The sequence below is a fragment of the Chenopodium album genome, chromosome 13 (genome assembly GCF_948465745.1).
Source record: "Chenopodium album chromosome 13, dcCheAlbu1.1, whole genome shotgun sequence".
In the NCBI taxonomy this organism is placed as follows: Eukaryota; Viridiplantae; Streptophyta; class Magnoliopsida; order Caryophyllales; family Amaranthaceae; genus Chenopodium; species Chenopodium album.
In genome coordinates this window covers 15,640,702-15,656,325 of record NC_137846.1, presented here as the reverse complement: position 1 = coordinate 15,656,325, position 15,624 = coordinate 15,640,702, and the positions used below count along the sequence as shown (strand labels likewise).

Here is a 15,624-nt window from a genome sequence, read left to right as displayed (position 1 = left end):
TCTCATTGCAACAACAAAACCCCATAAATTGCAAATTAATTCCCAATAAAACCAAAAATTACAATTTTCAACCAAATTTATAAAAAAACAAACACTAAAACTCAAAATAAACAATTATGAATGTCGAATCTAGTCTTACCTTTCGTTTTTATCTGTCATCTTGAACAATTTTGGACTCTAAATTTTGAATTTCTTGAAATTTTGCTTGAGGTTTGAGAAATTTAAATGGGTTTGAAAGTTTTGTTTGGAGAGAGAAAGTGAACTTTTGGTAAAAAAAAAATAAAAATAAAAAAACTGAAATGATTTGTAATTGATGTATGGTAGAAAAAATAATTATAGTATTATTTATCTATTTCTTTATATACAAATTTCTTTCAAAAAAAATACTATCTCCGGTTCATATTATATGCAACTTTGGTGTATTATTTGTGAGATATAAAATAGTCCAAAGTTGCATATAATACGAACCGGAGGTAATATACAAAATTGTTGCACAAAAATCCCATGTACATTATAAATGAACACCATGTTCTTTTATATGCCCATGTACATTAGAATATATCTCCATGTGCATTCCGCCTTTTTATAGTTTTGAAGCGGATCGTGCATCCGCCTGCACAAAACATGCTTTGTTTATTTTATTACTTTCTTCAATTTCTCCTAAAACTCCGCGCATGTAGAAATGGAACAAGTATTTAAAAACGAGGGAGAAGAATTGAGCTTAATATATTTTTATTGTAGTAATAATTAAAAAAATATGGATAAACGCTGATCACCACCTCCTCTCTATCGCTCAGTTTCTCATTGTAGCTTACTCAGCTTTCTCTATTGAGGCCAAAACTAAAATTTCTATCCTCCATTAAAGCAACTTCTGAGGTAAGTTGTTTCATTTTGTAATCAATTTCACAATCTATGGTTTATCGTTGATTTAATTGTCAGTATAGCTAATTTAGGGTTCGGATTATTGAACTATTGGTTCTAATTACTGTTATAAAAGATCATAACGACTGAATTTGTTGCTAGGGAAGAAAATTATGAGCTTAATTTGTTAATTGAATCAAATTTGCTTTTTCTCCCTACAATTATTTGTGATTTTTGGAGCTTAATTTGATAATTGAATCAAATTTGGTTGCTAATGTGTTGCAGAACCCTTTAATGTTAAGATTGAACTATGAAATTGGACCTTTTATCCCGGGGACCAAGGCTGCCGCTCTGCCTGCCCTGCCTCAGGGACGGGCCAGCAAATGATTTTGTTTGTCTAGGAATAATAGTCGTTTATACTATTTTAGGATACCCGGAAAGATTTGTCATCCAAAGTAGTAATGGTTTATGATCGTATTGTCTTAGGAACTATGGAGTATTGTTTATCTTTGAACATTATACTTATTGGCTCATTCGCTAATGCCTTGATGGTAATGGATTATGGGTTAATGTTAATTTAGCATGATTTGGAGTATGGTATTGGAAATTTATATATGCAAGTAATAATGTTTTGATTTTAAATTCAAACCCCATTTGAAACTTCGTGGATCCTCCATTAATTGAAGGTCATATTTGGCGACATCTTGACTTTGTTTAGCTTAAATAAGATGATTCTGCCCTTGTACTTGTTTTGCTTTTTAACTTTCATGTTTTTCTTGGTGGTCTGACTTTAGACCTCTTCTGAATTGTAGGCCGTACTGTTAAACCCATTTTGATTTCTGTTTTTATAGTTGTATATAAAATGGCAAAACAAGCTCCTACTCTGTTTCTTGAAGACTGGCTTAGGAGCAGTACCAGCAACAGCAATGGCAGCATAAACACCTCCAGAAATTCTGCTAATTCATCAGCACAAACGATCATCCAGGCATGGGCTGAGCTCAGGGATTGTCTCCAGAAGGGCATCTTTCACCCTCGTCACCTTCATTCTCTTAAATCACTTGTTAATTCGCAAGCCTCATTATATGTGGCTGACCCACAAGCAAAAGTCCTCATTTCTATCCTTTCTAACATCTCTCTTCCTAATGATTCGCTGCCCCTTGTTCTGAGACTTTTATATGTATGGGTGAGAAAATCATCCAAGCCATCGTTAGCACTGATGGATTCGGCTGTGAAAGTCATTACTCATATATTATCTGACCAGTTTAATGCTGAGAAAAGTGTTTCTTTATTTGCGGAAGGCATTCTTCTTGCTGGTGCTTTCTGTTCAGTCCCATCTGTGACTGAAAACATTAAAACCATTTGCTTGAAGCTTGTTTGTAGTATGCTGGAGGAACAATACCAGTTGATTGGTTCAGTTGGTGAGCTTATTCCTGATGTACTCGCTGGGATTGGGTATGCTTTATCCTCTTCTGGGGAAGTTCACTTTGTTAGGCTGTTAAATTTTCTGTTAGGAAATTGGGTTTATATTGAGAAACCCCATGATATATCTCATGCATTGGTTGTCTTGCATTTGATAGAATGGGTTGTGTACAGATTCATTAATTCTAGTGCTTTGGAGAAAATCAGGATCTTTAGCAGTGAAGTGATGGAAATCCCCAAGAAAAACTATGCTATGTTTGCTGTCCTCATGGCCACAGCTGGTGCTCTAAGAGCATCTAATAGACCTGTGAAGCAGGGAGAGTGGTTGAACATTGTTACTAGAATAAGGATTTCAGCAGAAGCTAAAATTGAAGCTATAGCATCAAACCTGATTTCAGATATAGGATCCCTGAGTAACATTATTGTTGAAGATGCTGAATTCGGATTTCTCCTCCGTTGCCTGTCATTGGCTGCATCTAGAAGTGGTGGTTTGAGTTCATCAAGGGGACCGCTACTATTATCACTTGCTCTAGCCTTGCTGGTTGAAGTCCTTCCCTTGAGAAGATTTTATACCAAGATCCTTGAATATCCGATTAGCAATCTTGAGGGTTTAAATCCAATCTATGTGAAGAATCATCAAGACAGCATTCTTTTCAAGGAAGCAGGGGCAGCAACTGGTGTTTTCTGCAATCTTTATGCATCTGCAAATGAAAAAGATAAGTGTAGGGTTGAGGATCTAGTTTGGAGTTTCTGTCATGACATTTACTTGGGGCATCGGCAGGTGGTCTTGCTGCTGCAAGGCAGGGCAGACCAATTGCTTAATGATTTGGAGAAAGTAGCTGAATCAGCTTTCTTGATGGTAGTAGTCTTTGCATTAGCCGTTACGAAAAACAAATTGACTTCCAAATTCTCAAGGGAGATACAGATAGATTGTTCTGTCAAAATTCTGGTCTCATTCTCCTGTATGGAGTATTTCAGGCGCATTCGGCTTCCTGAATATATGGAGGCAATCAGAAGTGCAGCCACAAGTGTGCAAGAGAACAAGATTGCCTGTGTCTCTTTTGTTAAATCCTTGCCTTCTTACGCTGACCTGACAAACCCTCAAGGTATGAATCATTATGATATCCCATTAGAACACTTCTCAAATTAGTTTAATTTATAGATCTAATCTGTAATGCTATCCGCTACCAATTATTCTCTTGTAGATATATATTTTTTTTTTAAAAAAAAAAGTGTTTTAAAATCTTGTTTTTGTAGGATTTTGTCATCTGCAGAATGGGAATTATGTATGGTTCAAAGATGAAGTACAGACGGCAAGGATCTTGTTTTACCTGCGGGTTATTCCAACTTGCATCAGCCATTTGCCTAGTGATGTGTTCCAAGAAGTGGTTGCTGCCACAATGTTTTTGTATCCTAAACCTCATATTCTACATATAGATAGCCTTTTGACTGATGAATAATATTTTACTATTGATTCCTTATTACAAATGCTTATAGATATTTGGGGCATCCTAATAACAAAGTGGCACGGGCCTCACATATAGTGTTTTCGTCTTTTGTTACTTCTGAAAATGAATCCTCTAAGATGGAGAGGTCCTTGTTGAAGGAGCAACTTGTTTTCTATTACATGAAGAGATCCCTTGAGGTACTGAGAAAAGTGAAAAGTTCTTTCAAAAGCTATAACAAATATCTGACTTTTGAGTTTGGTTTGTTTTAAATTATAATTTATGACATATAGGCTTATCCGGGTATTACACCATTTGATGGTCTGGCTTCTGGTGTTTCTGCATTGGTTCGATATCTTCCTGCTGGGAGCCCTTCCATATATTATTGCATACACAGTCTTGTTGAAAAGGCCAATGTGTTATGCGTAGAAGTTAAGGATATGAAAGATTCTGAATGGTGGAAGAACTGGCAAGGAGACTCAGAGCCCTGCAAGAAAATCATAGAGCTTCTTATGCAGCTGATATCCTTGGTGGACATACAGGCATGTGAAAATCATTGGTTCTTTCATTATTACTCTGGATGAGATTTAACTAGGAGTCAAGGATATGTAATGCATAATTGTGATACGAGGTAACTGCCTCGTTATTTGTTAGATCAAGAAAGAAATAAAATAAAGGACATGGTGTGAAGAAAGCTTGAAAGTTGAAACTTGGATGAGATGGACTCATTGCAATATCGATTAAAAATTTATACTCACCAGCCTTTTTTGGTTATAACGTTTATAATGATGGCATAGTGATAACCACTTTCCGTTGCTCATGCTGATCTCTTTGATCAATTTCAAGATTTCTTTGGTTTGTTTGTGTAGGTACTACCAGAATTGATGAAGCAGTTGGCACGGCTAATTATCCAATTACCAAAAGATGGCCAGAATATGGTACTCAATGAATTGTATGCCCTTGTTGCAGAATCTGATGATGTAACCAGAAAGCCTACATTAGTTTCATGGTTACAATCGCTATCTTACCTCTGTTCTCAACCCACTACTACAAACGAAGCATGCACAGAGGTTCCAAGTGCAAATTCATTAATCTTGCAGAATGTTACTGCACGATTATGATCGATTAAGGTACCAAAATTTCTTAAAACTATATGCATCGTATTCAGTTTGTTCATGTCAACTTAGTTGTATATCCCCTTGAAATACCTAGGAATGAAACTTGGAGCATAGGGATTATTCAGCACACTAAATCCGTTGCCATTGCAATGCACCCTTATTATTAACTTATTAAGCATTATTACTCTGGCGACAAAGCTTAATATGTAGCGTATTTCAGCTCTAAAATTGTTTTGTATGAATAGTTATAAATGATTATTACAGATAAGTATGTAATCAATTGCCTTAGACTGATTTAGAAGTCAGATATCCAGGTTTTGGATTAGTGAATGTAATGTGTTCGATAAAGTGAAGCACTGAACCTGATAAACAGTGAGAAGCAACAGAGGAAGTACTATGTATGTACTAGTAACAGATTAGGGATTTTTGGTGGTTTGATTTCAACAAATTCCCGGCTGCCTTATGTCCGGTTGAGAGCAAAAACAATATCAATGACCATCTGAATGGTGTAATATTAAAAACATAATTAGTTTATTGTCTAATATGCCAGTTATTAACATTGCCACATTGGACATTTGCTGTTTAGTAGTGACAGACTGACTGTATATATATTATGTATCATGCCCTAGTTAAAAACGAAAGCATACAGAACTATGGAATCCCAAATTTGAGATGGAAATCAGAGATTCATTTGTCTCTTATTATATTTTGTAGGTTTGTCTCTTTTCTCTAGGTTAAGCATGTTCTCCCTCAATTTGATACGTCACAGATTAGGATTATACTTTGGGGCTCCCAAGAGCATTTATTTTTGAAAATCATGCATTTGTAACATCAGAAAAATAATACGTCTGCATTCTATGCATAATGGCATATAACTTAGGCAGCAGCAGACTAGATAAAAGCCTTCGGGCTGAGCATGCATACTATAGGGTATAATGAAAGTCTACAAAGCATATTAGTATAGTTGAAAACTATGAAGTATTTATGTCTAAACTGTGGGACTGAGCTATTGCTTCAAGCTCTCTTTTATTTTGCTTAACTCTGATGAGGGGTGATTGTTGGTTTGTATGAATACAATACAGATATGAACTGGAATGTCATGAAGTTGCTGAGTTTTCTCCACGGTGAGCCCCCAAATGTCTCCTCCATACCCATCTCATTTAATAAAACCCCATCTTTTAGCTTCCAATCAAAATTATGGATCAGTGATCCCAGTATCAAAGGGACCATTTGGTTAGCCAATGGCAACCCAGGACAGATTCGACAGCCAGCATTAAATGGAATCAGCTCAAAATCACGGCCCTTGACATCAATATCTGATCCCACAAATCTCTCTGGCTCATTTAAAGTGGGAGTTTCCCACAAGGTTGGATCTCTCCCGATGGCCCATACATTTATCAGTACTTGTGCGTCTTTGGGGACATTAAAGTCAAAGTGTTGTACATCTGTATCTGCTTTTTTACGCAGCAGAAGTGGCACTGGTGGGTGCAGTCTCAAGGTTTCCTTGATGATTGCTTGCAAGTACAGAAGGCGAGGAATGTCAGTTTTTTCTACTAAATTTCCCTTTCCAATGATTTCTTGGAGCCCCATTTGTGGTTTCTTTAGCTTTTCTGGGTTGTGCAACAATTCTGCCATTGCAGAAAATAGGGTTGACATTTTATGTCAATTCCTGCAGAAAATAAGTCCTACAGAGAAGAGACGTCAATTATTTTTGAAGTTAAGCTACAAAAATATCTCAATATAGTTTATTGAGAGAGATACAGCAGATGATCAGGTATCATTGAAAGTTCAATTTTCTCATTTTTCTTATGATTAATGCCCTGCAGTGCCTCTAAAATATAGTTGCATGCCTTCTATTGATCCTGAAGCCTTTCCCCTTGCAACCTTTGGTTTATCATAATCTTGAAGAAATTCATCAGCTTCCTAAAGTGAACACTTGTATGCCGTCTGATGCCCTGTATGTCGATCTTTTGCAGGAAAGGAAGATAGTCTGCAAAGTTGGTTTTCCCAACTTCTTTCTACAGGCCTCGTATTGTCTCACAAAATTCATGAGCAATTTCAGAACTAGGATCACTCATATCAACTGTGAAAAAAGTATTCAATAGCAAATTGAGGGTAGTGGTGAATGCTGCTTGGCCGATGTTTACTGCTATACGATCATCGCTACTCTTCTCCACTTGGAATATACAGTAAGATCTTTGATCTTATGTCTTCGAAGTCTTTGGCTAGTATCCAGTCTGCTGGCAGAGAAAACTTGGGAGTTGTATATTTTGCGTAGATTTCTCCAAACAGATGATGCTGGGCCTGCTGGTAACCAAGCTACAGAATTTTCATGGTGGTTGAGTGCACGAACAACATCAATGTGGCGGCTGAAAAAGAAATATCATTCCTTTGAAGGGCCTGTTTCGCCACCGCAGCTGAAGAAATGATCACTGTTGGCACTTGGCTGAGCCATATTTGCTGGCAAGTTTTGTCAAGGAGGGCATGTGGCTTGGAGCCAAGGCTAAAGAGGTTCCGAAGATGGGTAAAGGCGACGGCCCTGGTGGTAGTTTTGATTCATTGCCTTCCTTAGCAAAAGATCAGAGGAGGTGAACTGCAACCCATGCTAAAACAAGACACAACACAGAATTCAGGCTATCCGTATTCCATAGCACCTCTAAAGTACAATATTGTTTTTACATATATTATTTGACTTAGTACAATGGTGTGGTACCTGTGTTATCTTTTATCTGCCTCCCTCAGGGCTTGTTTGACATCGTTTTTTGTTTTCTGTTTTTTTGAAAATAAAAAACCAAAAACAGGAAACAAGAAAAAGGTATTTTTCACTTTTCTGTTAGTTTTCATAATTATCATGATTTTAATAAATTTGACTAATTTTTTATTCATTATATAACATATATCATATGATTTTGAAAAACAAAAAACCAAAAAACAGAAAATCATAGTGATGTCAAACGAACCCTGAGTGAATGGTTAAAATTCCTTCTAAATTCTTTTCTAATTTTTTTTTATATTATATTATATTTTCTCTTTTTTGGCTTGTTTGTCAAAAACCACAACCTGTTACTCCGTATAAAATTCCATTACTGCCTAAAACCAGACTTTATGACTTTATGCTAACTCCGTTACTATGGACATGAATCTTGGGAGAAATTAATTTGTTTTTAGGGATGGAGAGGGTACATGGTTTGTGGAACTTCTATTGCGCATTTTCCTCTAACCATTAGGATTTAGGGCCTGTTTTCTTCAACTTAATTTCAGTTCAGCTCCAATCAATTCGGTTCAATTCAGTTCCTTATTTCCTTCTCTCATAAACAATTCATTTCAGTTCAGTTCAACTCTAATTAGTTCAGTTTAGCTCAGTTCGGTAAATCAGAACAGACCCTTAATTTGTGGCTTCTGATATAACTGTTGACATTTTTTTTTTTTTGAGGAATATCGTTGACATATCTAATTGGTACAAACATAGAATTAATGAATAATGATGGCCATTGAGTCATTTGGTTCAAGTACGAGTTGGCTAGGTTGTTGAGTAGGATCCATTGAGATGATGAAATTTTTGGTTAAAGTATAAGCCATATCGAATCCATTAAAGTTAGATCATACTTGCATGTATTGAAAATTTTGGAGTCATACTTTTGTACGGAACACATTAATATCATATATTTACGGAAAAATTGTCATAAATAATACAACTTTTGAATGAAAATAGGATAGTACACCAGGGTGCACCATACGCATGGTGCACCCAAAAGGCAGAACGAACATATTGTTGTTTGCCAAAGAACATACCGTGTTTGATAAAGAGCATACTTATTTTTGATAAAGAACATACCTATATATACATATATGTTTGATAATATGTTCTTTTATTCTTATGCTCTTTAACATATGTTGATTAAACATGTTTTTTGGATTTCAATGATACAAAGTATGTTGTTTGAATTTGGCTCGTATGTTCTTTGCAGTAATGAGTGATGCACATGACAAATTCTATTTTTTTTTCTTATCATATATCACATTTAATTATTATTTTTTATAATCGTATGTTCTTTGAGATTGATCAGTGTATAGTGTATTCTTTGGGTATGAATTGTATGTTCTTTACAATAACGTATGTTCTTTTAACGTGTGTTATTTTGAATTTTGAATTTTTGAAAAATGAAATCTTGAATTATTTTTAATTGAAAATAATTTTAGAGAGAGAATTAAAATTATTATAGAAAGTTGAAGTTTTGGAGAGAAAGAAACTATTTTTGGGAAAATATTATCTTTGTTAAAGACTTTTTAGTTTATGTGTAATTTTTCATGAAATTTTAATAAAGTTTTTATCACGTTCTTTAAATAATGTCTTGAATTTCTTTAGTAATATATGTTCTTTGTCAAATATAAACATGTTTTTTTTCAAACACAACTGAATGTTCTTTTCTAAACAACTGAATGTTCTTTCTGCCTTTTTTTTAATTAACCGGGTGCACCATGCGCATGGTGCACCGTGGTGCACAGATCATGCATTACTTTTGAATGGTTGAATACTTGAATTTAAATAATACAATCTTTTGATGAAAAAAATACAAATGACAAAACTAAAAATAAATTAACAATTTTTTGTTAATTAAATGTAGGTGGCATAATTTTCGACACAATTACGAAAATGTCATGCGGATTGGATAATTTTGTTGGTTTAATTACGATTTTGTCACTTGATAAACGAATTTTATTGATAAATTAGGGCTCTCCCCTTTGAATATTCTTAACATTACAACATTTTGGGGGTCTCAATTTTAAACCGGTCAAAACCGGATGTAACCTAGTGAACATGTTAATTATGCCACATGTTGCTCTGTGATTGGCTTTAAAAAATTATTTAAATTTTTTTCTTTTCTCCCTCCTCTCATCCAACATCACCACTGCTCTACCTCCGATAGCCCCTCTCCCCACTGAAAATGCTCTCCTCCCCAACCACTTCCTCAAATCTATTCCCTCTGCCAAAACCCCCCTCCCTTTTCCCCACCCAAAAAATTGCCCCTTCCCCTTCCTCAGCTCGAAAATAGTCCCCTTCCTTTCTTGAATGCCTGCCCACCTACCCTTCACTAGTCCCAAGCCCCTCACCACACAACTCCACAAGGCTCGAAAACACTACCCCACCCTCTAGCCACCATTATAGAAACCCCTTTGAACCAATGGCAGGGTTGGGGTAGGAGAAAGTATGGTTGGGGTGGGGATGGGGGAGCAAGTAGGGTCGGGGAGATGGATCTACCACTGGTTGCTGCTGGGGAGCGGGGTTGGCTGGCAAGGGACGGGTTAAACCGGAAAGGAGAGGCGGCAGAAGGATATTTTAAAATAGATATCATTCATTTAAAAATTAATGATTAAAAAAAAGTCAAAATTTAAATAATTTAGACCAATTATATGACGACACGTGTCATGAGTAACTTGTTTACAAATTACAAGTTTTTGGCCTGTTTAAAAGTGAGACCCCCAAACTCCCAAAGGTTGTAATATCAACAAATAATCTAAAAGTTGTCTTATATATATTCAACCTCTCAAAGGTTATTTTATTTATGATAATTTTTCCTACGTATATTTGATTTCAATCTAGTTGGTTTGACTCAGGCACTCAGATGACTTTCGCCTTAGGTCAATTTGGCCAATTGACCAAATTGGTATTAATTTTTTTTTTTTTTTTTTTTTTTTTTTTTTTTTGGGCAAACTCTTCAAAAGTTCTAATTTAATTATTTTGTGTTTTTTAAAATTTATTTATTTTATTTAAATTTAAATTATTATGTCATCTCCTTTTTATTTTGCTAAATTTTGAATTACATAGATTTATTTCCAACCCTTTTTTTTAAAAAAAAAAATTGTTAATAATGGGTAGGAAAATTAAGTGAAAATTAGTATTTAAACGTTTCTTCTTCATATTTTAATTTCCTTATAAAGGGTTGGAAATTTAGGTGAATTTTTTTTATTTAAAGAAAACAACCACAAAACGATTTGTATTTTTAGGCTTAATTGTCGCATGAGTTTTTTTTTTTTTTAATTTTTTTTTTACCAAATTGTCACTTGAGGTTGGGTTTTTTTACCACTTTGTTGTCGGAGCAATTTTTTTTTTACCAATTTGTGCTAAGGGCTTTTTTTTTTTTTAATCAATCTGCTCAATTTGCTAGTCAATTTTGGTCATCATAACAACACTGCAAATGTAGTCATTTTGATTTATGAATTTTGTTTTTTTTCCTCTTTTTTTAAGTAATGTATGAATTTTGTATTACTTCATACACTCTTAATTCTCCTAATTTTCTAAAATCACATGTCAACTAAAATACAAGTTTATTATTTACAGCATTACTTATTGATTATTGCATTTTGTAGTAATAATAAATTAAGGTACTAACATTAGTGTTACACAACTCCTAAACTAGTTGTAAGTGTTATTGTACCATCTATATATATCAACTTGAGAAGACCTAGAAATAACTCAATCTACACCATTATAAAAATTATGTGCGTTCTTTTAAAAAAAATCCTCGATGCCACATTTAGTGAAATTACTGACTTAACTAGTTGAAATACAATTAATACAAGAGAGGAATAGAGACAAGAAAACTAAATGTCAAATTTCTTACCAAGTTTGTGTAATTTTTATAATTAATTTTGCCCTTTCTCTTAGCTTTTTTTTTCCCCCTTTCTTACCGTCAATCCTATCCTTTTTTTTCTTTTGCAAGCCACGTTGAATCTCTTTGTTTAAATATAAATATAAGTAATCCCTTGCACTCTATTCTATGCGCAGAGACACACACACACATAAAGAGGAGAGAGGAGAGAGGATAGAGGAGAAAGAGAGCATTTGTTCACATTAAAACTCAAAAATCCAGAGAGAGAGCATTTTTTCACATCAAATTCCAAAAATTCAGAGACCATTTGTTCACATCAAATCCAGAAAATCCTTCTCAAGGTATGCTATATATATATTTTTTTTCTTATGTATTTTGCTTTTAACCAAGTTATCTATTGATGTTAGACCATTGAAATTGTTAGGTTGAATTAAAATCAAGACTCGATCTTAATTAAAAGTAGGGTCACATTATTCATTAAATTGATTCACAGATAAAATTATGAGTGACAAATCGGGTCCATGGGTTGGGTTTAGGTCAGATTTTGGGTCAATTTCAAGTTGGGCTTAAAATCTATCAAAAATAGTATAAAATTTAATATTATTACGAAATATGATATTTGGGTCAAATCGGATTGAATTCGGGTTGTTCGGGTTCAGTTCTGGTTGGGTTTGGGTTTCTCTCAGTTTAGTTCGAGTTTGGATCGGGCTATTAGGTTAGGTAAGCGGGTCAAGTTAAGGATGCTAGCCCAAGAATGAAGTCTTTGAATATCTGAGAGTTATTAGCAATCTTTTATGAATTACAAATTTTGAAATTAGAATACATGATGTGCTCTCTTTGCATCCTTTGATGAAATTCCCCAACCAAAAGTCATTCCATGATTATTCATAGGACATACTCCAACAATCAGCCCACTAATTAAAATATTTTTTTAAAATTAGTTTCCAATTGAATTTATTAATGGAAAATTTGCCAAGAATAACACGACCTTTCAGAGGTCTTCCAAAAATAAAACGACTTTTGGATTTTCTCAAAATAATACGACCTTTGATATATATCTTCCAAAAATAGAGCAAAACCCGGCAACTTGTTTTACAGGTTACATTTGACACGTTTCTCATTGTAATTTGTTAAGAACTTTTTTAATTTTAGCATTTTTTTTAACAATAATGAACTTATATTTAAATAAAAAAAATAAATAAATAACTGAAATTTTGAAAAAAAAAAAAAAAAAAAAAAAAAACTGAAAAAACAAACCCTCTTCCCGTGAATCCCTCCCTCTACCTCCACCTCCACCACGAACTCTCCGAGAACCACCCAAACCCAACCAGCTACACAAGAAACAACCTCTCTCCCCAACACCACCCTCAAAACTGCCTTCCTTCCCGCTCCCATACTCGAAACAAACCCATATATTCCCACCCGTCGCCTTTGAAATCGCCGTTAAACCACCGCCCTCCCTCCTTACCGCCGTGAAACCACCGCTCTACCTTGAAATCCAATTGAAACTCTAACCTATCGGAAAAGAGAGAGCTCGCGTGAAGGAGAGGGGAGTGCTAGCATCTGGGATGTGGTAGGGTAGGGGAACGAAATTAGGGATGGGGTAGGAAGTGGGGGTGGAATCAGGGACGGGGATGGGTACGAGGGCCGTAAACGGGTACAAAATGGGTCGGCGCTGACAAAGGGGCCGAGAACAAGCCTGACGCCGGCGGGGAAGGGGGATGACGCTAGTGGGGAGTAGGGGACTGGGTAGTGGAGTATGAGGGCTGGTTGTGGGGCTGAGTAAGTGGGTTTTTTTTTTTTTTTTTTTTTTTAAAGATTTTTTATTTATTTTTTATGTTTCACGTTTATTTTGTGTTTTAAGGTTTTTTTTTAAAGAAAATTGTAAAAAAAAATTGATCAATGACACTTTGACACGTGTCACATGTAACCTACTAAACAGGTTATTGACAGGTCACGTTTCATTTACGGAAGATATGTGTCAAATGTCGTATTATTTTGAGATAATCCAAAGGTCGTTTTATTTTTGAAAGACCGCTAAAAGGTCGTGTTATTGTTGGCAAATTTTCCTTTATTAATTGACCTTGTACGTCATCCCTCTTACTTTAATTTTATCGGCTATTTCACCAAATGCCACTGACAAATTTAAAAATTCATCAAATGTCATCGCACTTTTCAGAATTCACCAAATGCCATTTACAAACAGTAAAATGTCATGTCGTGCCATTAATGAGGTCTGGACGTTAACAGTCCGTTACTAGGATTCTTAATTCACAAAATGCCACTGAAAAATTAGTAGTTTTCATGAAATGCCATTACTTTTGTAAATTATTACACAGTAACCCTCTAATCAGATGAGTAGTAACGGCTAGTTTTTTTGAAATTTTTTTAAAAATTTTTGGGGGTAAAATAGCCGTTGCACCCTCTTTGTTCTATAAATATGAGTCTTAGAACACACATTGCACCCCTCTACATGCATAATCATGAGTTTATTATCAAACACATCTTCCTCCACATACGATTATGCATATGTAAGAGTTCCAAATAAGTTTTGCGGTTGCGGTCGAAAATACGCAATTAGAAGTTCGGAGTCAACATCGAATCCTCAAAGGCTTTATTACAAGTGCGACTCATGTAATAGTTTCAAATGGTGTAGAGTTCTCAATCCGGAAGCTGCTCAAAGTAGGGGAAATTGTTATGATAGAGATGGATCGGGACATAGCGATGTGTATGATGAATTGAAGCAATTGAAGAAGAAAGTGAGGCAACAAAAAAAATTTCTCAATTCTATTATGAAAGTAGGAGTTGTTATGTGTGTAATATTTGTGATTGTAATGATGAAGTGAACAACAATGTAATTTCAATGAAAGTAAATAAAGTGTTAATTTGAACATTTCTAGTATAAATACTCATGTTGCAATCATGTTCATCCAAAAAATTATGGCTGCTGTTTTCTGTTCATTTCAAAATAAAATGCCCTTGCTGACTTGCTGACATAATTCAGAATATTTTCCAAAAAAAATAAACACTTAGGTACAGCACACACTGGATTAATAGTGTTCAAAATTGTGGAGTTAATTAACAAATATGGTTTGCATTCAAAAGGGCAGGGCTGTGGAGTTTATGCAGCTTTCTTTGATCTCTTCTTGGTCTTGGAAGTGCTTGCTCCAGCCTCTGCATTGTTGTTGATTGCTGCAGTTGAGGCTTCAGGCTGCTCAGTGTTGTTGTTTGCTGCACTTGTTGCTTCAGCTGCTGCACTCTTTTTCTTTGCTGCACATGTCTTCATGTTGTGGCCCAACTCTTTGCATAGGCTGCACTTGACTGTACTATGTCTCTTCCCCTTTCTTGCTTCATTTGCCCCTCTTCTTCTCTGTTTCTTGGGTCTGCCTGCTGATCTTTTTACCAAGGGTGGTAGTATGTCAGGGAGGTTGAATGAAGGCCACTGAGTTTGGTCAGGCATTGGGTGCATATGCTCTCCATAAGTGCTTTTGTATGCACTCCCTTTGAAATAAGGTGATACAAAATCTGTAGCCTGCAGCCTCTGGTGGTAGATCACTCTGAGCACATGCTTACAGGGGATCCCTGAATGTTGCCACTTCCCACAACCACAAGTTCCAGTCCCTAGTTTGATGGGATAGTACACATGTGCATCTCTCACCTCAAACTCATCACCCCCACAAGGTGTGGCATAGCAGAACCTGGACTCATCTGATCTTGTTTGCAAGATCTTTGTTGCATATTCAGTGAGTTCCCCATCCCCCATCGAAGTTGCTTTATCAAACCTTGGAGCCATCCTTTTCATGCACCATTGCCTTATAGCTGCAAAATTAAAACCAGTTACTTGATTAAACATAGCAAAAATGAAATGCCATTTGGAAAGTGATAAAGAATGACAAAATGTTTGTTTAACCTTCAAGAAGCTTCAACACGGGTAAGTCTCTGTATGGCTTGGTGCAAGAGTTGAATGGTTCAACAAAATTTGTGGTGTTATGGTCACAACAGACAACTGGGTCAAACTTATGCCTTGACCAAACTTCAGTGGTACTCTCCAAATACAGAACAGCATTTGGGTTGTAGGCATGAATCTTCTCCATTGCTTTGTTGAAAACGTATGGATTGTAAGCATCAGTAGCAACCCAGAACAGTTTGTGAAATGCTGTTCCACTAAAG

The 15,624-nt window shown here is 35.5% G+C and overlaps 1 protein-coding gene and 1 pseudogene across 5 annotated transcripts; one reads left to right on the top strand and one right to left on the bottom strand.

Moving 5' to 3' along the window:
- The first annotated feature begins 750 nt into the window (after positions 1-750).
- On the top strand, positions 751-7,571 carry LOC145574639 (uncharacterized). 5 transcript variants are annotated; one of them, XM_081632477.1, is made up of 10 exons: positions 751-876; positions 1,713-3,386; positions 3,538-3,688; positions 3,778-3,925; positions 4,019-4,267; positions 4,595-4,855; positions 5,926-6,209; positions 6,314-6,382; positions 6,519-6,617; positions 6,820-7,571. In XM_081632477.1, exons 2-6 carry the CDS (start codon positions 1,724-1,726, stop codon positions 4,844-4,846), a joined length of 2,463 nt encoding a protein of 820 aa, XP_081488603.1. In that variant the 5' UTR covers positions 751-876; positions 1,713-1,723; the 3' UTR covers positions 4,847-4,855; positions 5,926-6,209; positions 6,314-6,382; positions 6,519-6,617; positions 6,820-7,571. The 5 variants fall into 5 exon arrangements, with proteins under 5 accessions (XP_081488603.1, XP_081488601.1, XP_081488602.1 ...); XM_081632475.1 differs by having other exon boundaries at positions 6,314-6,617; XM_081632476.1 differs by having other exon boundaries at positions 5,926-6,382.
- Positions 5,129-12,849, bottom strand: LOC145575290 (geraniol 8-hydroxylase-like; annotated as a pseudogene).
- Between the last annotated feature and the right edge of the window lie 2,775 nt (positions 12,850-15,624).